Genomic DNA, 24,884 nt, shown 5'->3' on the forward strand with positions numbered 1-24,884 from the left:
ACCTTAAAGAAAAATCCCAAGTCAAATTTCCCTTCTCACCAGGTCACCTTCTCCCACCTTCCTCCAGCCCATCATTAGCTCTCCCACAGGCTACAGCTATAGACTCTCAATGGTTCTCTCTGCCTCCATTCTTGCCCCGTATAATTCAGTCACCTCCGCCTTCAGCAGTCATAGTCTGTGTTTTGTAACATGTATCAGATCACGCTCCCTTGCTCAAAACTCCTCCTGGAGCCTTCCATCATATTTTAGAAAAATCCAAACATCTTATATCACACCTGCTTCTCTTCCCAGGTCCCTCTCTCCCTATTCTCCCCCTCACTCACTCCAGGTGGGCTTTCTTCTTCCTTAAACATTCCAAATTCATACCATCCTTATGATCTTTGCACTTGCTGTCCCCTCTACCTGGAAGGTTCACTTATAACTGACTCAAATCTCGTCTCACGTGTCAGCTCTTTGAGGAGACCTTGCCTAATGAAGCCTCGCACTTTACTCCCAGCATCCTCTGCCTTCTTACCCTGCTTTATTTTTTAGAGTGCTTGTTATTGTCTAAGATGATTTATATGTTTACTTATTTGTTCTCTGTCTTCCCCAATATAACTCAAGCTCCACAAGAATAGGAATTTTGTCTTTCTTGTTCACCAATGTATCTTCCCACCTAGAACAGTGCCTAGCACATTTTAGGAGCTCATTAAATGTTGTTGAATGAATGAATCAATGCATGTTCTGCCAGGAAGCAGCATGGAGAATGAACTCTTCTCATTGGCTGTCAGCATGGCAACAGTCAGAAGGCCTTCTCTCTCTCTCCCCCAGAGTTGCTCCACGGCTGACTCTATGTGGGGCAGCAGATCCCATAGAGGAAGAGCAAGAAGGACTCCTTTTTAGTATCCAAACTAAACGTGCAAGCTAAAAGCAGTTCCAAGCATGAGAAACCTTCTATTTACTGCCTTACGAATTCCCCTCCCGAAGCCACTCTTCTTTGTCCAAACAGCCTTTCAACTGTCTTCACATTGTGGACACATAACAAGTTGCCTTATAAAACAAAAGAAAATGAGAAAGTAGCACTGTTACAGATTGGATTCTATACCTTCCCTCTACCCTAAAAAATAAGTTGAAGTTCTAACCCCTGGTACCTGTGAATGTGAGCTTATTTGGAAATTGGGTTTTTGCAGATGTAACAACTTAAGATGAGGTCGTTAGTATAGGCCCTAATGCAGTATGACTGATATCCTTATAAGAAGAGAAAAATACCGTGGAAAGACAGAGAGAATGCCATGTGACCATGGATGCAGAGATTCAAGTGTTTTAGTAGCTGTGCTATGGTTTGACTATTTGTCCCCTCCAAAAATTATGTTGAAGTTTAACCCCCATGTGGCAGTATTGAAAGCCTCTAAGAGGTGATCAGCTCATGAGGGCAGAAATTAATGGGTTAATGGATCAATGGATTATCATGGGAGGGGAAGAAAGACCTGAGTGAACATGTTAGCATGCTCAGCCCCCCTCACCATGACACCCTGTGCCACTCTATTCTACAGAGTCCCCACTAGCGAGAAGGTTTTCACCAGATGCAGACCCTCGACCTGGGACCTTTCAATCTCCATCACTGTAAGAAATAGATTTTTTTTTCTTTAGAAATTACAGTTTCAAGTATTCTGTTATAAGCAACAGAAGGCCGGGCGCTGTGGCTCATGCCTGTAATCCCAGCACTTTGGGAGGCTGAGGCGGGCGGATTGCCTGAGCTCAGGAGTTCACGACCAGCCTGGGCAACACGGGGAAACCCCATCTCTACTAAAATACAAAAAGTTAGCCGGGCATGGCAACATGCACCTGTAGTCCCAGCTACTCAGGAGACTAAGGTAGGAGAATTGCTTGAACCCAGGAGGTGGAGGTTGCAATGAGCCGAGATCGTGCCACTGCACTCTAGCCTGGGCAACAGAATGAGACTCCATCTCAAAAAAAAAAAAAAAAAAAAAAAGAGCAGCAGAAAATGAAGACAAGCTACAAGCCAAGGGGTGTCTTCCAGAGGCTGGAAGAGGCAAGGAAGGATTATCCCCTAAAGACTTGTCCTGCCAACCCTTTATTTTAGATTCCTAATCTCCAGAACTGTGAGAGATTAAATTTCTGCTGTCTTACATCTTTCAGTTTGTAGTGCTTTGTTATGGCAGCAGTAGGAAATTAACACAAGTGCCAATCTGCTGCCAGAGTCGAGGAAAGTGCACAAGCACCCAAGTTTCCTTCACAAACCTAACAGCCCCAGTACTCTCTGCAACTGTGCAAGCCTGACTTGTGCGGATGTTTTCATTTCCTGAAATGCACGTGCACTTATAAAAAGAGGCTGAATGAATGTATTTATGTGTGAACCTCTGTTTCCATATGGATATATAAACTATATGAAAACTTCATTCTCTAATTACCACAATCCACTTCAATGCCATCCAAATTAGAGGGATCCATATTTTGCTAAATTAACTAGTGTCCTTTTGTCTCATAGCATCAAACATATTTAGAACAAAGCTGGGTATAGATCTGTAGGAAAATAGAAAAATATATAGACATATAGATAAAGGCATCTCATAATTCTTTGGATGAAACCATTGTAATCCATAACATCAATAATCTTGGATGAGTTTCAAGTTTCTGATGACAGAAACCAAGGTGTGCACATATCTAGGCTTTATTAAATGTTAAGCAATCACATGTCCATTCCAATAGACCATTAAAAATTTGGCACACTATCTTCATAGAGGCCCTAGAAACAGGCCTCACCCCAGCCCTGGCCAGAATGGTATTGGCTACATTTCTTAAGTGTAACTATGAGCGGTTACTGCTCTAAGTACTATCCAAGGATTAACTCAATTTATTCTTCAAAACAACCCAATTAGGTAGGTAGCATTATTATGCCTATCTTACAAATGTGGAAAGTGAGCCATTGACCAAGTAAGTGGCTGAGTGAGACTCAAACCCAGGCCATATGAATTTTACTGTTTCTCCTGAGTTTAAACCTATGAAGTCAGTTTCATAACAGCCCAATTCCCTACCTGAGTTCTGAACCAGTTGAGACATAAGATAACAGTTAGCAGGAGGCTAAAACATCACTTTTATTAATGTAGAGACAATGCTGGAAGAGCATAGCCTTTGTGAAAGCCAAAATAGACTGGCCATCTGCCTTCCCTCCAGGCTGGACCTTGCCACAGCCATCTGCTCCCACTGATCTGGATGAAAAGAGAAAGCTAAGGAGACCCCGTTGAGAAATGAGGACCAATGGCTGACACCTTCCTCCACAAGGGATGGGAGAATAGGGAGTGGGATAAAAGGCCAAGAGTGTTTATTTTATTTCCTATATCAGTAAAGATTCTATCTGGCTTCATATAACAGGAAAACTCCCAAATGATAGTAACGTAAGTCTTTAATACTCTCTTCAGTAAAAGAATTCTAGAGTTGGAGAGTCCACCATTCCTAGAATGTAGTTCTTGTCCTCATGGTTCATTATAGCTGCTGGTACTCCATCCATTACAGCCACATTCCAGACAGCAAAATATGGAAAAAAATGAAAAGAAGAGCATGCCTAGGAGTCCCATGTATTTTTTCCATATATATTTGGGCAGAACCTAGTCACAGGGCCACTCCATATGTATCTGTTAGATACTGCTATATAACAACCACAGAATTTCCATGTCATACAACACTAAACAGATATCTGCAGGTTGGCTAGGGTTCAGTTCATCTGTGCTGGTCTCAGGCAGTTCTGCTTCAGGTTACAGTGGCTGGGCTGATTCCATTTCTCACTGCAGGTCTGTGTTTCAGTTGAGTGACTGTCCCATGTGCCTTTCATCTTCCTTGGGTTGATGGGCTAGCCAGATCTGTTCCTCATGGCCCAAAGAGACACCAAAGAGCAGATAGAAATAGGTGAGGCCTCTTAAGGTCTAGACTCAAAACTGGCACACTGCCACATCTGTTCACACGCTATTAGCCAAAGCACAGATGCATTACCAAGCCCCAAATCAAGGGCAAGAAGTACAATCCACCCACGATAAGGACCTAGCAAGGGTGTGGTTCGCAGGGTGCGGGGCATAAAGAAGTGAAGCCAGGTCAATCTACTGTACTTTGCTGCAAGGGAACCAGGAAACTTCATGGTTTGGCTGGGTGGCAACAAGCCTGGCTAACGTCAGAGATGTTACTAAAAAAGGGAAGAACAGAAATTCAAAGGCAGTTACCAGTCTCTCCCCCACACTCCCTCACATTGTACCAACTTTATAAAATATCAATACTAGCCTAGTGCAAGTTTTCTGTCATTCTTGCCCTCACCTCAAGACTATGTATACAAATAAGCACTCACAAGAAGGCCTGTATAGAAATAAGCACTCACAAGAAAGCCAGAAAGAAAAAAAAGAGGTTCACAGTGAGATTGTCATGGGCCTGCACCTATAAGTGCTCTCCACTTTTGAGTAGGTGAGACAGAGTGATTTTTTAAAAATGTGTTTTATCTCAAAGCCCTAAGCCCAAAAGATTAAATTCATGCAACCTTAGCAGGTAAGACCCAAACCTCTCTCTGTGCATCTTTCCTGAACACCGGCAGTGAGTGCCACACGATGCAGATGGCTGGAAGCCTGGAGGCAAATCATGCAAGTGAATATACCACATAATTGCAGAATGCCTCTGCCTTTGTTTCGTGATTGAAAGGAGGAGGCAAGAGGAATCAAGTTATGGAATAAAAATACCTGGGCTATCCTGAGACCCCTGAGCCCACGTCCAAGACCCTACATACCCCAGTATCTCCCCTGGACTCCCAGACTTCGCCATGATCCAGCAAGTCACATGACAAATCCTGGGAGAAGAAGAGTCACCAGTGAGACTGGAGTACCCGACTGGTGACTCTTCTTCTAAAAATAAAAAATTAATTCTAAGTTTCCCCTATTTCTCTTTATCCCCAATTAAGGAAAAACATATTTAGAAGGGTTATAAAAACAGAGCATTTCTCACTGAAATCCCATGGTACCTGGGATCTGCTTTGAAATACTCTAGGGAAACAGGGTTTCAGGGTGGGGAGACGGATCATGAAATAAACTTGGACATGAGTTGGTAATTGCTGAGAGTGTGTGATGTGGACATAGGAGTTCATTATTCTGTTCTCTCCAATTTTATGTATACCTGAAATTTCAAGATAAAATGTTAAAAACAAACACACACACACAATGATCAAGGGAATCTCAGGAAGGACATAGAAGGTGATGAGTCAGCACCAAGCTCTGATCCCACAGAGTGCACTTCTTGCCCTTTCAGGAGCACCGTTGCTGGGAAGATAAGACATTACACTGAGTTTAGTGTTAACAGCACTGTGCACCTGCCAAAGTACAGTTTTAAGGCCAGTCCCTGAATGTATTATATGGAGCTCTTATTATCATAGACTCTTCCCAGTCTAGAGCTTGACTGCAGGCTGGACACCTGTGCACTTGGCATGTGGATTTCAGCATCAGCTTGTAAGGGCATTTCTTTCCTAGTGAGGACAGCCTAGATCATCTCTGTAGCCTTCCAGCACTGAAGCTGAAGATGGAGGCAGAGCATGAGTATGCTGTGCTCATTTGAGGAGAACAGAGCCTCTGGGTTAAGCTGATCAGACAGCAGAGAACATGACACCGAACCCTGGGGCCACATCTCTGAGTAAGGAACATGAGGGCTCCACCCACCCAAAAGGAGAGAAATGGCATTTATTTGTTTTTTAGAAATAGGTTTTCCTTCTACTATAATTTGAGTTCCTTAAGATTTGAGACCACTTTATTCCATTTTGCCTGGGGCCTAGCACAATGCAGGAATTACATAAAATGTTTGCTAAATTGAAATATAGTTGAAGACTGACAAAATGATCATGAAAACATACATAGTGTTTTAACTTGTCCAGTCTCTCTGTTCAGATCTCAGATCTACTCAGATTCTCTTTCTCTCTTTTTCTTCCTTCTCTTTCTCCTACTCCAATCTCTCTCCCCCCATGAGGGTGACTAATAATTCAGCAAACAATAGTGTCTTCTGATGGTTAAAAACATAATAACTGAATTGATATTTGTTTCTGCAGCAGCACAGTATCTCGTTTTCCCAGGAGGGCAGTTTTCCATGACCGTCCCAGGTTTTGCACAACAAAATAGATCAATCTTGGGGATACCTAAAGGCTATTTATTAAGAAAGAAAGATGATGGGTAATGGCTTTGTAAGACACACAATACTATAATCATTATGTTTTAAACACTGACATTTATTTAGGGTTTTGTGAACTCATACATTATTAGGATAAATTCTAATTTATATTATTATATAATAGGCAAATATATAATACAATAAATTGCATTTTTATACATAAATACAAAATTTGAGGTAGGGCCTCAAGAATAATGACTTCTTAAATGAATAATGTGCAGTATATAATATGTACTCTATAAGATATATATATATATGATGCATCATTTGTAACATAATATATCTTCTTCATGTATAGTTAATGAAAAAATATAAGGACCTGATTAGGGAACATATATTTATTCGTGGGCAACAGTACCCACAAAAGGTGCCTGCGTTTTGGATGTTAGCCAAGTACACAATGTAAGAATTAACCTATTCCTTTACAGGTCCATAATAAAGTGCAAAAAAACACGAACAAATGAGAGACAAAACAGTTTTTAGTCAATTACTAAGAATCATCCTAACAGTAAAATACACCTATAAGGCAAATGGTTACCTGAAGATGTATTTAATCCACGGCAGGCAAGTCAAACCACTGCTTGCTTTTCAGAGGTGATGAATACCCAATCTGAAAACACTTTCTCTTTGGCTGCAGGCTGCTCAGAGGTGACCTGAGCAAAGACCACATTTCGAAACTACTTGGCCTTTCTGGACAATTAAAGCAAAATCTGGGAAAGATAGGAAGCTTCACTTTCACAAATCCTAGGGCCACTTAGTGGGGAAATGAGTATCAAGGCTGAATCACCCACACATTTGCTCCCAACCTGGAAGTTTTCTACATGATACCCATTGTGAAAGAGAAGGAAATGCTCCTCTGTTGGCCTTGACCTTTGGGTCCTGCAAAACACCCTGCCACACAGCACGTCCTCTCTCGAGTCACCTGCCTCAAAGAAGCATGTCCCAACTCAAATCCAGGTGCAACAACAGTAGTATGATCTTGCCATCTCACCTGACGTTGAGCAACAGTTATTGTGCTAGCCTCTGGGAAGAGGACAATGACCTATGGCCAAGGGAACAAAGAGAAAAGAAAATCTTACTTTTAGGCATGGGAAAACCATGCTGACAGCAAAGGTGGACAGGAAGCACTGAGAGACACGTAGATAAGGAAACAAGAACTTAATTAAAGGAAAACTCAACTCCAATGCAACATTACCATAAAAACAACCAAGTCCTATCCATTTAAAAGTCATCGTGTTAAACTCTTTTTAAAGTGCTGCTTACTGAAATACAAGATGATTACATTTCTTACATATTAAAAATGCATTGGAAATTTCAAAGACATTGAGGTCATCATGATTTTGCATTGACCACAGACCTCATGCAATACATAAATATAAAGGAAAAACAATAAAACAGAACTGGACATATTTGTACCTGATAAACATAGTCCTAAAGATAATAAGTTACTAATATGCAAGACATTTGCATAAGAAGTCACAACACCAATTGTTAAGAAATACACATTTTTTCTCCTCTGAGGATATGACAGGGTTAATGTTTTTCACATATGGCTTTTTTTCTCTGAATGAGTTTCTGGCCTTTGTTGGTGTTATGAAATAATCTCACAAGTGGAAAATGCTCCACTATTCTATACAGTGAACTAATAAAAGTCTTTCTTCAGCTACTTGGTTTTTTCCCTAGTTTGAAGGGAAGTTTTCAGGTGGCAGTTTCTAACAATGTTATTCATTTTATTTGTATCCATTCATTTTTTTCTTCCAATTGACTGTACATTTTAATATCATGGAAACAGTCCATTAGACAAGCTAAATTTACAACGTAACCATTTCCAGGTAAATTTGGAACCTTTCAGCTAAGCTTGTCCCTTTAAACAAAGGGAAATAAATCTTGGAAACTATAGTGAAGTGGGGTCAGGAGGAAACAGCTGCTCCAGGAGCAGCTACTGTGTCTTACCTGGACAAATCATAATTAACACAAATGTAAATGCCCCCAAATCCAAAACATGCAGCTAGTGATGAGGTCTCCGTTCTCACAATTAAGTTAACTTTCAGTTTGTACAAAACAAACCTGGCAGCATCTGTGGGAACCCCCCCACCCACACACACACACCTTTTAATCACAAAAGCAGCAATTAGCAGAAATTGGGTTGGCGTCCAGCATCAGACGAGTTTTAGCCAAGAGGCAAGAGGAGAGCCAAAAACCATTCATCCTGACACAAACATACCAGTCCCATGAGAGAATGCTAATTGATTTAAGCTCTTTTTCTCAACCTTCAAATTGGAAAGCCTGCAGATAATTTCCAGGCCTAAGTTATTCCTCCCGGCTCCTCTCACTCTACCAGGTATCAATTGGAGAGGCTCATTTTTGGTACCATTGTGCGACATCTGCTACAGTAACTGGGGGCTTCTCATCAATATGGCTTTCTTAGAGAAACCTGTGTTCATGGCAGACAGGTGAGGCGACAGCTCAGCTTCCTAAAGCTAAGTTTAGGGGAAGCTCAGGGTGTAGTCTCTGTGATAGACTCAAGCAAGTTTGAGCTTTGGGAGACAAGAGGGGAAAGGAGGAGAAGGAGAGGGGAGAACAAATATACACTGCAGACAAAAGACATGAAAATCTAAAGTTCAAAACCCATCTTTGTTTCCTTTGCTAAAACATTTCACAAGCTCCTCTTAAAAACTGGAAGTTCATATTGATGTTGGCAAATGGCAATGATACTTGCCCTAGAAAAGGAAGAGCTCAGTAAAATGAGTTGAGACTTTTTTTTAACAAATGAAATCTTTTTTAAAAAAAATGTACATTAAAGTCTGTTGTTGGGTTTCATTTCTGTTAAACAGGATGAAAATGTCACAATATACAAGATTTGAACTGAAAACTTTGCCTGAGACCCTGTACTATGAAGATAAATGAAGAAAATGATTGAAATGATCTCCCCTAAAGGAAACAATTTTAGGTTTAGATATTATTACTGTAAGGGAAAATAAAATCCCCAGACTACACTACACTAAACTCACCATCTCTACAGAATTCATAGGATATTTATAAGGACAGAAAACACCACTACAAGTACACACTACATGAACACATGTCACGTTTTAAAAATTTCATATATGCATGTTCAGGATACAAGAAGATAATAAAGTTTATACTTGGCCAATTTCTGCAGACATATGATCCCCTCTCATTAGAGTGCAGTTAAAATGAATACTGTGAATAGGGAACTCTTAAAATTGAATCGGCTAAATGTAGTCTTAAAAGCTATAGTCTTAATTGGCTCACTCGCTACTTGCCTAAGCTGTATTTATCAGAAAGTTCTATAAATACCATGTCCTAAAATATACTACCAGTGCAGTGAATATTGTGGTTGCTTTCTATTAAACTCTCCATTTCTTTGATTTCTCTATGACCACAATTGCCTTTTACTGTGAATGTAAAAGTTAAGAGTAAAAATTAAGAAGTTATCTGTCTTTTAAGAGCTTGTGTCCTATATATATAATATATAGACAGAACCAGGGTAAGTCTTGTTTTCCCAGAGGTCAAAAGACAAGGTATCTACAGCTTACAGAGAGACATTTAGAGAAGAAACACGGGATCATGACATTGAACCATGGTGGTAAATATCATGTAGAAACCAGCATGGAGCTCTACTATGAATGTACAAAATGAGGCACAACTTATATGATGGCTTCTTGGGCAGAGGTGGAGGAAATGGCCAAAAGAACTCACAAATGTGGTTATTTAAAACAAAACCAGACAGTTGAGGGAAGAAAACTGACAGTTCAATCTAAGTCACAATGTGCAGACTGTAGCGTCTGAGTTAGTGGTAACTGGAGATGGCTGATCCACAGGAAGGAAACAGATCCCCAGTGGTGACTGGAAATACAAACTTAACCACCACAGTGGTGTCCAAATTGAATGGTCTTGTCTTACATCCAAAACATTTTCTGACCACTGCTGACTCTCTGGAAAAAAAAAAAAAAAAAAAAAAAAACCTGTCTTGAACTTTGTGTGTCTGAACAAGATCACTACATTGCTCAGTTCTGTTCAAGTCCAAATTAAGTCTTATAATTCAGTCATTCTATATATGCCTTGCTGGCACCCCCATGACATCACACGGTGGATACGTCTATTGACCAAACCACGCATACATACCAGCGCTCATCTAACTGATCCTCCCCTGTAGGGTAAAACGTGTGGTCAGGGGACAAACCTGACCAGAAACAGTCACCATGGGCACAGGCAAACAGCACTCCAGGTGGTCTGTGTAGCTCTTTACTACAGCATGCGACATTACGCCTGCTTTTCTACATAATCACTCTCAGGCATGGATATGAGCCAAGATGTAGGAAGAAAGATGAAGAAAGATGGGAGGAGAGCTATGAAAAACATTAGGAGGAGGCAGAGAGGAAAAAAAGGATCAAGTCTGGACCATCCCACACCACTGGATTAGCACTGAGTGCCCAGTTCCAGATCCTTCACTGGCAGTTTGAGTCCCAGGGAAGAGGTTCCCAAGGGGTCGATCATGTTCTTGTAACGCTCCCCGCGGTGTTGAGCTAAGAATGGGCCCCAGTCCGGCTGTGGCGAGCACACCAACTTCAGCCTCTGCAAAGAAGCCAAAGACAGACAGGGTCACAGAGGTAATGTACCTTCCTCATCTGGAGATGACCCACCCATTCCCAAACTGCTTATGACCACTTTGGCCAGAGTCCTTGTTTGAGCCAAGGAGGCCCTCTACCAAGAGAGGCAGTTAGGAAGATCAGCCTTCATTAATTAACTAGGCCAGAGACATTAAAGACGATACTTAGTTTGGTTCACTTGAAATTATTTACATCACCCTGCAAGCAGTATTGCAATTGCTCTGTGTTTGCCTTGCACAAGATTAATAGAGGATAAAGGGCCCAGATTTTAATTATACATTTTTCCCTCCAAATGAAGGGAATCCTCAAGCTTCTCTCTTCACTGCCAAACACAGTCTGCAAAAGACATGTGCTTGATTACTTTCGTTCTGTAGTCTCAACAGTGGGTTGCTACATCTAAATAATTGGATTTTGTTTAGCATATTTCCCAGAAGGATATAAATGACCAGAGGAAAAAAAAAAAATCCAACCCCAAAGATACATCGCCAAGAGTGAGCAAAGATTTTAATTATCTGTTGACAAAATACACGCTTCTGACTTGGTTCAGCAGTGTGGGTTCTTGCAGGCAAGCTAAAAATAATAGGAATGTCTCTAATCCTTCAGCTGAAATTTTTATGGAAAACATAACTTGACTGGAACATTTTCTAGAAAAAGGAAAGAAAACATATTTCTGACTACATAAGAGGGAACAATTATATGTTTATTACCTTTTAAAGTGAAGCTGGTACTTAGAGCTGTTGGTTTAATCTCTCCTTAATCATCAGTTTGCAACCTTTGTGTCCCAAATCCACCATAATAAATTTATATAGTCAACTCAATCAGTTTAGAGAATTTTAGCCTAAGACAAAAGTAGCAGAGGCTAAACCAGGTTCCATTCAGAGGGAAAGAGATTTCTGGGTCAGTTGGTGGGGAGGCTTATGTGGGGCAGGAGTGAACCATCTCTGGAGGCCCATGGGGCCAGTCACTTACCTCATTTACCTCAAGGGAATAACAGAATTTCCTGAGGTTGGAAACTGGAATACGGCTGCAGTAAAAAGATTCCTATACATCCTTTTGCTAATTCTGTCTCCACCATTAGTCCAATGAAGACAAAAGCTACCCCCCAACCCAGTGGACTTTTGTGTTGTGCACGTACCACATGCCTGATTCCCATCCTCTGTCTCCCCTCCAGAGCCTCAATGGGATACCCCAGAGGCCTGTTCCTTCTTCATTCCTTTTTCAACCCAGCAGACCAACAGCAAAGCCCAAACGGTTATTCTCTGCCTTCTATCACCTGAGTCTAGTCCAATGCTTCGCTAACAGGGGGGCTTGTTAAACTGTAGATGCCAGGGTCCCATTTCCCCAAGACTCTGGTTCAGTAGGAGTCTTCTGCCTGGATTCTGATCATGTGCATTTCCAACAAGTTCTCAGGTGAGAAGGATGCTGCTGGTTGCTGGAGCAAACCCTAAGTAGCCCTGATCTAGTCCAAAATGCCAGATTCCTGGATCCTCAAGACCGAGGCAGGGCTGGGTGATTCCTAGCACACCTGAGCAAGTGACTCCTCATAAATAACAAAAGCCTGACCACACTTCACTGGTGGCACCAGAGGCAGTCCCCGTCCCATTCACTCTGGAGTGACAGTGGGGATTCTTCGCATTAGAGATGGGAAATGGGTCCAGCAAGGGATCAATTGACAAAGAAAGACAAGTCTCACCTCATACCAGCCATGTCCTGAAATTCTCACTACATTCTGTGGTAACAGTGGCATTTTAATCAGCTGAGACCCTCAACCATCCCTAACAGAGGCACAACAGGAGGGGGTAGTGATTTTAAGTTTAATGGTAATAGATGTTTGGGAAGAAGAAGCCTTAGACAGAGAGGAGCATCAGGGAAGGGGGAATCTGATGTGTGGTTAAAAACAAAACACTGAGATTTAAACTGTGGATGAGGGGAGAGGAGGAGGAAACTCCAGGAAAAAGGAGACCCTCGATCATTTATTCCCCAGAGCTGTCACCACACTGAGGACTAGCATAATAACAGTTCTGCTTGCAGATTGGCTGAGCCCCTCCATTAGAGGAATCATACATAATAAAAATGGGTTTAATAGAAATGGTAGCAATCGTAATTGCTTCATCACCAAGTCTCCCTCTTGAATAAGTTTACCGAATCTTTTGTTTTTTAACGTGCAGAGCTTTCAGGGGCTTTCCCTTGGGAGGAATTGGGAGGGAAAGAACTAGACAGAATTACCTCGATAAATCTTCCAGGGGCCAGATGCATTTTTATCACAAACATAATCGGGATCCAGATGACGGAACAGGCGAGCATTAGCCATCCAAGCACCATGGACCAGTTAGGATAGCGGTAAGAGCCGTAGGTCATGGGCTCCCACTGGTAAAAGCTGAAGCAAAGGATAAACTGGAAAGAGAAGTGACACATGTGTTAGGGTGGTGGCATGAATTATTCATGCACTCAACACTATTAAACCCCTGTTATGAGTTTGATGCTTTCGTCTCTAATATTTTATACCCACGAAAGAGTAGTATTATTAATCCATTTTTCAAATGAACAAACTAAATTTCAAAGAGATGGAAATGACATGTACTGAGCTGCTGACCCTGCATTTGCCAAACCATGGGAGCGGAGCAATATATGTGCATGTGTATACATACAGACAGACAGAGAAGACAAGTTTAAAGGGTATATACTAAGGTGACAAGTGGGCAGATGTGGGCGGGGATGATAGTGGGTGTTTTTAAGGAGTTGTCTGTATTTTCTTTTTTTTCTTTTTTTTTTTTTTTGAGACAAAGTCTCACTCTGTCACCCAGGCTGGAGTGCAATAGTGCGATCTCAGTTACTGCAACCTCTGCCTCCCAGGTTCAAGCAATTCTCCTGCCTCAGCCTCCCAAATAGCTGGGATTATAGGCATGTGCCATCACGCCCGGCTAATTTTTGTATTTTTAGTAGAGACAGGATTTCACCATGTTGGCCAGGCTGATCTCAAACTCCTGACCTCAGGTGATCTGCCCACCTCAGCCTCCTAAAGTACTGGGATTACAAGTGTGAGCCACTGTGCCCAGCCTGTCTTTTTTATAGTGGGTAATAATCAAGCTTTTGTTATAAGAAAGAAACCCAGGCCAGGCGCAGTGGTTCACACCTGTAATCCCAGCACTTAGGGAGGCTGAGGTGGCGGATCATCTGAGGTCAGGAGTTTGAGACCAGCCTAGCCAACATGGTGAAACCCCATCTCAACTAAAAGTATAAAAATTAGCCAGGCATGGTGGCGGGCACCTGTAATCCCAGCTACTCAGGAGGCTGAGGCAGAAGAATTGCTTGAACATGGGAGGCAGAGGCTGCAGTGAGCCAAGATCATGCCACTGCACCCCAGCCTGGGCAATTGGGCGAGTCTCAGTCTCAAGAAAAAGAGAAGGGGATGGGAGGGGAGGGGGCAGGAGGGATTGGGGGAGGAGGGAAGGGGAGGGAAGGAGGGGGAGGGGAATTCCATTATGTTTATGTCTTTTTACTTTTAAAAAATTGAATCTACTTTGCTTAATGGCCCACATCCAGGAGCTGCCTCTAATGCTGGCTGAGTGAGACCCAGATTGGTCCCCAGGCAGTGACTGAGCCGGAAGCTTAGTCCTATGATAAGCTGTGGGACAAACAGAAGGGATGCACAGCTCCCCTTAAATGACTTAAGGAGAACAGGCGTCGTCACCAAGTGGTGAGCCGTGAGCCCAGAGACCAGTAGGCTCATCTTGGCCCAACCACTGATTAGCTGAGGGACCTTTATGTCTCAGACTTCCCTGCTATAAAATGGATATGTCTCCCTCTGTGTATACAACACAGGGGTTTTCTGGAAATGATAGTCTGGTATTTACTCATGAGTTCCCCCTCGATTTTAAGAGGGGTCATGATGTATTTTCTGCCCATTAACTCCTATCACTGCACACTTGGGCTAGCAACAGCCATGAGAACCCTCTGAAGACTCGGCCAGCGCAGCTAAAGAGAAAGAAGGGAATTCAAGTGCTAAAAATAGAGGTATCTTTAAAAAGTGGAGCCAAGGTTCTAACTTCACTACTCAAGCCTTTGGGGGAAAATTTCCCTGAATGGTGTATGGCTCCCTGTATTCACCCTGCCTATAGCAACATCAGTCTAGAATAATGTACCCATATAAGTCCTCTCCTCCTCTCCCCACCCCTCTCTTCCTAACTTAAACCACAAAATAACTGCCCAAAAGTGATTGGAAGGAATTTTGCCAGGAAAGATAATGTACGAAAGTGTTTTAGAAAAGTGTGAAGTGCTAGATGGATGAAAGGCATCTGTATTATTACCGCAAAGCCCAAACAGCTGGGATGAGTGATTATTTCAGTACAACAATAATTCAATATATTGATTCAAAGCAACACGAGCCCGAAGACAACTGTTGGAAAAGAATCTTCTATGGAAAGAGATGTCTACTCTAGGCCCCTTTTTAAACATTTGTCCCTAGAGTTATAAGCTTTATTAACCAGAGTATTGGAAGTATGGTCTAATGTAATTATTGTAAGCTGCTCCATTTCATTTACTATATAAATAGCAATACATCTGCTTATGTGCACGCATAACTCAGTAACATGATCTGACTATGTATACAATAATTGCATGGAGAATATTTATAGCTCTATAAATCCGTGAAGGCATATATAAAAATGATCAATTTCATTTTAGGGGCTCCAAAGTAATTTAAACCCATAATCTTAGCCTATTCCAGCACACCACAAATATCCATTTTATAGAAGGGCAGATGGCAAAAAATAAGTGTTGGGCTTGGTCCTCTGATACTCATTTCCAGTTGCACACATATCATATCAAACTTACCTGTGCAAATTTGTCCTTTGCCATGAATTTCCCTCTGCCAAGTTAATTTTGACGAAATGCTGTCCTTGGCTGGGACTGGCCGTGAGAGATCATAATTTAGCCACTGAGTCAGGTACACCCTGACCTTTTTGTGATGGCAGCCAAAGAAGGTGCTAGAGGGAGACTCATCAGTTGACAATGATGATGGAATTGACCCCTTCTCATTGTCCCTAGTTCCCAGCCAACACAGAAGGGGAATCTGGTTCGGAATATTTTCTGGGACCTCTCCACAACTTTCTGGCATAAGATTTATATTAGAAACTAAGTAAAGCACAACATAGTTGAGGAACTTTCTCAAAAAACAGCAAGTCCCTAAAATTCCTCTTCTCTGACATTCTGCTCACAAAAATAATTCGAACTATTTTAATCCAAACTGGCCAAACTCTAATGAAAGATGAAAGTACTAGGTTTTTAGAAATAATACATAGGTATAGGCTTGAAGCTTAGACAGCCCTGGATTCAATTCTTGGCTTTGTCACCTCCAAATCTAGTGGCCTTGGGCAAGTTCCTTGACCTCTCCAAGCCTCAGTGCACACATATGTAAAATGAGAGAGGAATCACCCAGCAGGCAAAGTGGTCCTAAGCTTTAGAAACAATGCTTATAAAGTGCCTGCCTCACATAGACCACAACAAACAGCAGTGCTGATTGTTACTATGTGAAATGTTGTTCCAGGGTATAATAAAATCCTCTGAAGCACAGTATGTTTGGGGTGGGAAGAAAAGCAAGAGAGAATCTAGAACAGGTTCTAACTTTGATTTTAGCCAAGCATAAATCATGAGTGGTAGGATCCAGGGAAGAGGGCAAGCGCACTGGAGATGGGAACACCGGAGGCCTGCGAGTCTGTTCACAGATGTTCTCTTCCCACCGGTTAGGTAAATTCGAGTTCTTCATATACATTCCAGTCTTGAATTCAAGAGACAGAAAGCCTATCCTTTTCAACTGTCATGCTCCAAATCTGGTGGGACTTTTCAGACAAATTGCATACTCTAAAATATGGGTACAGATGTCAGCCTCAGTATCACATTCGTGTCAATGCAGAGGGAGATCAATGCTGAATGATTTTTCTGTCTACATTTCTAGCTTTTCAGAAAAAAATTGAGATGTTTTGATTAAAACTCATTTTATGAAGGAAGGTGAGAGAGAGAGGGAAGGAAAGAAGAAAGACAAAAAATGCATTCCCTTTACAATTATACTTTCATCCTGTCTTGCTTCCTTTAGCGAAACTGGTACTATGTGTAATAGTAAAACAAAGGTCTTAATCTGGTTTCTAGTGTCACCTACTGGATTCATTGGGAATTACAGCCAACATCCTCCAGCGTTCCCAAAATTACACCTATATAAGCTAGAGAGGAGGAGGGGAAAAGATCTCTGTCAATTGCTGTGTTTGCAGTGCAAAGTGGGCAAAGCTGGCAGCTTATAGCACAATAACAAAGGTGACAAAATGAGAATGTAAGTCCATGAATTGCAGATTTTCTGAAACATGAAAGGGTCTGATCTTTAAGAAGGTGAATGTCAGATGATCCCAAAATGTCATCATCCCACTTGAAGATGACAAGGTAGTTCTCAAAAGCAATAAAAATTAGCATAAAAGTTTAATGCTATATTAGTTGTAGAGCAGCTGTGTTGAACCATGATTAAAAGCATGAATTCTAGAGTCAGACCACCTGAGTTCAAATCCAAGCTGTTGATAATTACTAGATGTGCAATGCAAGGCAAGTCACATCAACTCTGGGCTTCCGTTTCCTCATCTGTAAAGTGGAGATAATTATAATGCCACCCTTGAAGAGCTGCTGTGAGGGAGAGATGAGGCTATACATAGGAAGCACTGTGAACAAAGCCTACCACGTGGTTATCACGTGGAAAACGTGGCTGTGATTGTAATCCATTATTAGTACATAAAGCAGACTGATATGATGGGAAATGTGCCATAGGGGTGCTCCAAAGACCTGTGCATGAGTCCCAGCTCTGCACCTGACCTGCTAGGCACCTTTAGGCAAGTCTTTTAAACTCTCTGAACTTCAGTCTTCTCATTTGAAAGACAAGACCACCACCCAACACACCAGCTCCCAGGCTCACACGCAGGCACACACTGCTCAAACGTAAAACACCACATATGTATGCAAGGTGCTGTCTGCACAAGAAAACATGCAAAATCCTTACAGTTAAAATGGTTGGGGTTACAAATGCCCAGCAGACTTTCCAGAAGATGTTGGGCTGGAATCCGATCATCATCTCTATATCCTCACAGAATCTTTGCAAGCCTGCAAATAGACAAGCAGAAAACAGGTATAAGGCACAGTAGCAGGAGGGCGAGATGGGGGCAGGGCAGGCACTAGAGCCCCTCACTCAAGCACCATTGGCTAGGGCTGGCCCCAGCCTGGTATCAACATGACCCCTATTATGCAGGGAACCGTCAGACAAATGACACGCTGCCAGGAAGATTAAGGCAAATTGGACACTTAAATAGATATTAAATATGCTCTGTGGTGAGGTTCAAAAATGTCAGCCCACGGTAACATCTGAAAAGCTCAGTTCCAGCCTGCGCTATCAGCATTGTCACAAGCTGACATCTCACACATGCGGCTGTTTTCTGAGGTGCTTGGTGACAACTCTGGCAAGATCGGTGAAGATTGTGGTCAATAAGCAGAGTATATTCTGAAAACCTTGGAATTTAGAGATAAAATCACTGCACACTGGCTTTTATCTTCCACCCTCCCAAGTACGCTATTCCAATGAGTCATTTATCTTTGCGCCATGCAAGATGATAATAGCACACAAAAACCAACATAAATTCCAAGTGTCCTTCACCCACTTTGTTGGAACTCAAAGGACTGCTGTCTTCTTGGTCATTCATCAACCTCACTAAAGTAAAAACAGAGGAGATGGTTACTCTCATGGCCCTAGACAATTGCCATCCCTACTCCCTATTGGTTTAGGAAGGTTTTTAAAACCACTCCTCAAAAGAAAAAGGCGTTGAGAAATATTTTAGAATTGGGCAGTTTCTTGCATTCTTTCCCAACCTCATCAGAAGTATGGCCTTCCCTGAACTGTGGGACTGAGATGTTGAAGGGACCTGTACAGTCTCCAAGTTCAAGCTCCTTCATAGTCAGCAACTCTGACTTCAGTATGGCCTCAGCTTAAAAACTCATCATTCCTTCAGCCTCCATCATTTTCATGAAAAGTGGGTACCTGCAGGTCAAGAGAGACTTACCAACAACTCCTCCCATCAAGAATACTCCTTGCACATTGTCAGGCCTTCTTTCTAGACCTTGGTCCCTTGCTCCTCCTGTTCTCAGGATTTCCCAGCCTCCTCAGATGTCTGGGTCTTTTGCCCTGAGCTCCATGAGAGCAGGTGAATTCAGTCTCTGGGTGCTCCTCTTCCTGCCTTCACTGGCCACCTCTCCCCCTTCTGCCATCACCTCCCTGTCCACCACCTCATCTGCCCTCATCTAATCAGTGCCCCCCACCACCCCCATCTCAGTCCCCACTTATCCTTCCTGGTCCTGTATTTTCAATGCCTGCTCTCTGCTACTTGGAAGTGGGGAAGGATAAATGTGAATGTGAGAAGACAGTGTCTTGCTGGGCTAGAAAAGTGACTGGAGTTTTCCTTCTGCAGAATGGAATAGTTCAATTCAGACCCTTAAAAAATGGCCCCGCTGGGCCAGGCATGGTGGCTCTAGCCTGTAATCCCAGCACTCTGGGAGGCCAAGGTGGGTGGATCACTTGAGGCCAGGAGTTCAAGGCCAGCCTGGCCAACTTGGTGACAACCCATCTCTACTAAAAATACAAAAAATTAGCTGGGTATGGTGGCGCATGCCTGTAATCCCAGCTACTTGGGAGCCCAAGGCAGGAGAACCATTTGAACTCGGGAGGCAGAGGTTGCAGTGAGCCAAGATCGCACCACTGCACTCCAGCCTGGGCAACCAGAGCGAAACTCTGTCTCAAAAAAAAAAAAGAAAGAAAGAAAGAAAAAGAAAAAGAATGGCCCTGCTGTTCTATATCTTGATTTGGGTGCTGGTTACATTGGAGTGAAAATTCATTGAGCTGTACACTCAGGATACATACTCTTGTGGAGAAAAAGGAACCCTAGTACACTGTTGGTAGGAATATAAATTAGTACAGCCACTATGGAAAACATTGTGGACATTCCTCCAAAAACTAAAAATCGCATTACCATATGATCCAGCAATCCAGCTACTGGGTGTATATCCAAAGGATTTGACATCAGTATGTCCAAAAGATACCTGCATTCTCATGTGTATTGCAGCATCAATGGAATCAACGTAAGTGTACATCAACTGATGATGAATGGATAAAAAAGAGGTGGTGTACATACACAATGGTGTACTATTCAGCCTTTTGAAAGAGAGGAAATGATGTCATGAGTGATAATATGGATGAACCTGGAGGACATTATGCTAAGTAAAATACGCCAGGCACAGAAAGACAAACACTGCATGTTCTCACTTATGTGTGGAATCTAAAAAGAAAGAATTGAACACATAGAAGGAGACAGCAGAATGGTAGTAACCAGAGGTTGGGGAATGGGGAAAATGGGTGGATCTTGGTCAAGGATACAGTGTTTCAGTTAGACAGGAGGAATAAATTGTAAGTATTTGAGGTGATAGATATGTCAATTAGCTTGATTCAATCGTTCCACATTGTATAACACATAGCATCACTTTTGTACCTAGTAAATATATGCAATTATAATTTGTCAATATCTAATAAAAATATATAAATGAAAAATATATCATGTATGTACATTATACTTTAATCTTAAAATTAACCCAAAAAACTCCACTCCGAACACCACTATCAAAATAATGGATCCTGAGACCCTTTACAGCCCTCCGCTCCTAACATTTGCTTTTACTTCCTACCAAGCTCAGATTGAGGAAGTCAGCCACCCCTCAGGACAGCGAGTCACCAGGCCCCCTGACAACAGCCATCATGGAGGGCTGCCAAGCCTCAGGGCTGCTGTAGAGGAGCCTGTGCTGGGAACAGTATGAGGACTCATCCAAAGCACCTTTTCCCAGTTCACTCTAAAATGCCTTAGGTTGCAGCTGAGCTTCCCACTCTACTTTAAGGCAAGTCTGACAGCGGTCAGTCACGAACATGGTACAGTGGAAAGAGCACTGGACTGGGAGTTAAGGTCCAAGAGTTGATACCCAGTTCTGCTACTGACTCACTGTGTGACCTTAGGTGAAACAGTCTCCCTGCCCAAGCTGTTGTTCATTGGGGAGACTGAGCCGAATGAGCTCTTAAGGCTTTTCCAGAGAGGTCAATCCATGATGCAAGGACACTCCAGGTTGCTTTCTTGGGTCTACAGGCGAGAACTGCATGCTTTGAGCAGCTGACCTGATCACCTTTGGATTTGTTAGTCTCCTTTAGTTTTTATTACACACCTTCAAATGAGTGGCCTCTGAACACTAGGCCCTCTGAGCATAAGTGAGGGGAGAGAATAAAATAAATAGAAGTCAAAGCTGAGGCCCTGAAAAATATATATAAAGCACCAACAGCAGGCCTCAGTTCTTTTTCTAAAAACAAAAAAAAAAAGAGAGAGAGAGATTCTAGAAATTTCTATTATTAGCATCAATCCTGTTGCCATGTTTTTCCCCTTCATGAAACCATCCCCAAGAGACGGTGGCATGTGGCTTGACTGGGGACACTGTTATGATAGGGCTCAAAGTTAGACCTAAGGAATACACATAAGCAGCCTCCTATAAGAGGAGGGTGTCATGGTAGAAGTGCCCAAGCCCCCCAAGAGAGAATAAAGATCTGGACCCCAGGTTGTAGGAAGGGGTGGATCATGGGTGCTCAGTTTTCAGCAAGAGACAACTTAATGAAGAGGAGCAGTCCTGGGACCAAGAGTGAAAAGGCTTGGGTTCCAGGGCCAGTTTGAAGGCCTGGAAAGTCATTTCCCCCCTCGGCACCCAGACCTTGGCCCACATTCAAGTCCCCACCTGAGTCCTTCACTGAGTCAACAGCTATTTTCATCTTAGGCCTCTGTTTATATGGCTTCCTCTGCCTGCTTTCTCCTTTCCCCTAATCCACATCCATCTTGCCTTCAAGGCCTAACTCATGATAAAGGAATTGTTCATGGAGCCTTGAGCATGGGCAAGAGGGACTTGCCTGCTGCATGACCTCGAGCCTGGAGAGGTAAGAGGGCAAGTAGTCAGGCCCCAAAAGGGCTCTGAGCAGCTGCTTCTCAAAAATGAGTCTGAATTAGTAGAAAAACAGCAGGGGAAACAAAAAGGTGGTGAACCTGTGGCTATTATTTTAGACTCAAACAGATATGAGGCTCAGAAATCAGTCCATGACAAACTACATACAACCAAAAGATCCTGAACTGAGATGTCAAGGACTTGCTTCAACCAGTCAGTCACTTTCCCCCATGCACCTTTGTGGCTTTTGCCTCTCTAAACCACACCCATGCCCTTGGTCTGGATATTGTTCATAGGGGCTGCTTGCCCTCCTGGGTGGCCAGGTGTGGTTCCTCTGTGAGCACAGGTGGTGGCTGTTCAATCACATTGTTCCTCCAGCCAAAAGACCACTGTACTGGCTCCAGAAAAATGCAAATCATTTTTTCAAAATGACTCTACTTAGATAAAAGTCTGCTGAAGGGACCACTTCTACACAAAACTCAGGGAGTTTTACCTTGAAACCTGGATACCTCGAAGCCAGCTATTGGCCATTGAGGCATGTTGACTTGAGAACGTCAAACAACTGTTTCAATCTAATAAAACTTGAAAATTGTACCTGCCATATTTCAAACGTTTGGATGATATCCTCTAGAATCTAGAGATTATTAGAAACAAGAAGAAAACACAAATCTCTTCAATTCACTGGCTTTTTAAAATTCTGGCCAGGAAGGTAGTACACCAGGCGAGTCAGGTTCATTTTAACCCTTCACAGGTTTATGTTCTACTATTTTAAATGAACTCTGCACTGGTTTGAGGCCTCATGATCTCAATAAAGAATACACTGTCTTCTGGGATATAAATTACAGATTTGTGCAGGTTTTTGTTTTTTTTTTTTAACCTCAAACAGTCATGTTAGCTTATTTTTCTTCCTGAGATTCACTTCTTAGAATTCCATCCAGATCCTAATCAGAGGCGTACGGACACATCTGACACTGCAGAAGTCCGGTTCAACCTGAGCCCAGCACAGAGGCAACCTGATTCTGGAGGCAAACCCAACACCAGCACTCTTACTTAGAAACCAGGGGATTCCCTGGGTGGTCCCAAGGAAAATTAACATAGCCCAGGGACTAAAGCACTCAGGATTTATTTTTTCCTTCAGAACTAAGAAACCTATGACTAGATTTGTATGGGGGTGGGGGACGAGCTATTTGATTCCAAAAAACAGAAATATTAAGAGGTTCCTATTTTAATGATGTTTTAAACCATCCTGAACAGCCCTGTTTTATAGGGAAGAGCTGTGCAGACGTGCCCTTTGTGGCAATCAGCAGTTAGGGTACAGGTAACAGAAGATGGAAATGAGATAGTTACTTGCACTTGGGCCAGTGCTGCAAATAAAGAGCTTTCCTGACTTTGCCAACTGATCATCTGGTGACCTCAGCTTACACGTAGACCCATGAGGGGCTGAGTTGCCAAAGAAGGACCTTGGAGGCTTCTTCTTGCCTCTCCTGGCAAGGTCTTTAGTTTCTGGGCAGAAAGTTATGATTGCCTGTGGTGGATTTCACTGGGTTTCTACCACTCTCTGCTCAGCTAGAAAGCACTTTGAAGCCTCACCCTAACTCCGACAGCAGGTCTTCAATCACACCATCACTGCAGGATCCAGGCTGTCTTATCAGCCAAAAGTGCTGGCAGCTTGGTCTCTGATCTCATCAGGACAGCTGGCATGCCTGCCCACCTCTCTTGCCAGGAACTAAACTCTCCCTGCAGTGGGGATGTAGTCTCTAATCTGAGATAAATTCCCCTTCTACCAATGTCCAAAACTGACTGCAAGTATCATCCTGTTTCTGGAGTGAGTACCAGGATGTTTACACAGGAGGTTTCTTTTTTCCCTCTGGATTCCCACTCCACCCCCTTTATTTTAATGAGCTTTCCAGAAAACCAAGACGCTGTTAAGCACCTGTTGGGTGGAGGCTAACAATTACTTTAAAAATAAGATGCTCGTAACGGGGATACCTGCAGAGCTCTGCAGACCCCTCTGGCCTAGACCCCTCTTCCTTTGGGCTCCAGATGGTACATTTGTCCCTCAAGCATATCCTGCATTCCAAATAATATCTTTTACTTCCTTTTGGCTTAGAATATGTTGCTGTCTCTTTTGAGCTCTGAAGTACAGTTAGATAATCTGAACTTGAAATGTTCACCTTCCAGATATTTGCTATGGTGGCGCTCTCTCTCTCTCTCTCTCTCTATATATATATATATAAGTGAGGCCTCGGGACAGTTCTGAGCAGGCTTCCAAGCAGAAAGAAGTCAGTAGGGCCTTGAATCAAATAGGACTTTCTTTAACTGACAGTGCATACAAGGGACCAGGAGATACCCTTGAAACCCGAGGACAAACACTTCCACACAAAGGGCAAAGATGACATCTGATAGCTCACCATTTCTTTTTTTTTTTTTTTTTTTTTTTTGAGACGGAGTCTCGCTCTGTCACCCAGGCTGGAGTGCAGGGGCTGGATCTCAGCTCACTGCAAGCTCCGCCTCCCGGGTTTACGCCATTCTCCTGCCTCAGCCTCCCGAGTAGCTGGGACTACAGGCGCCCGCCACCTCGCCTGGATAGTTTTTTTGTATTTTTTAGTAGAGACAGGGTTTCACCGTGTTAGCCAGGATGGTCTCGATCTCCTGACCTCGTGATCCGCCCATCTCGGCCTCCCAAAGTGCTGGGATTACAGGCTTGAGCCACCGCGCCCGGCCAAGCTCACCATTTCTGTTCTTGATAATGGCCCCACTGATATGGCGAGCTGGTTGCTATTGTGATAGTAAGAAGGATAAACTGTAAGACAACTGGAAGTGTATTCCTGGAAAAATCTGAGATTGAGATATTGCATCACAGGCACCTATGATGCTAATAAAGTTTCCTAAGGATCTGTGAGCTGAGTGGTCTCTTCTCACTACAGTACCCAGGGACCAGCTACAAAGTTATCCCTCAATTCAAGCTGCATGGGCACTGAAGATCAGGAAATAATTTCATGCCTGCAAAGTAGCCTCCTTCTCCCT

The 24,884-nt window shown here is 42.8% G+C and overlaps 1 protein-coding gene across 2 annotated transcripts in view; it reads right to left on the reverse strand.

Moving 5' to 3' along the window:
* Positions 1–6,222: 6,222 nt before the first annotated feature.
* SLC6A5 (solute carrier family 6 member 5) overlaps positions 6,223–24,884 on the reverse strand; it is a 58,461-nt gene continuing 39,799 nt past the window's right edge. For both annotated transcript variants that reach the window (XM_028833557.2, XM_077964828.1), the window contains 3 exons: positions 17,851–17,951; positions 13,044–13,211; positions 6,223–10,782 (listed from right to left, as the gene is read on the reverse strand). In XM_028833557.2, coding sequence (XP_028689390.1) covers positions 10,627–10,782; positions 13,044–13,211; positions 17,851–17,951 — 425 coding nt within the window. In that variant the 3' untranslated portion in view covers positions 6,223–10,626. The remainder of the gene's footprint in view (positions 10,783–13,043; positions 13,212–17,850; positions 17,952–24,884) is intronic.

Source organism: Macaca mulatta, chromosome 14, assembly GCF_049350105.2.
Source record: "Macaca mulatta isolate MMU2019108-1 chromosome 14, T2T-MMU8v2.0, whole genome shotgun sequence".
In the NCBI taxonomy this organism is placed as follows: domain Eukaryota; kingdom Metazoa; phylum Chordata; class Mammalia; order Primates; family Cercopithecidae; genus Macaca; species Macaca mulatta.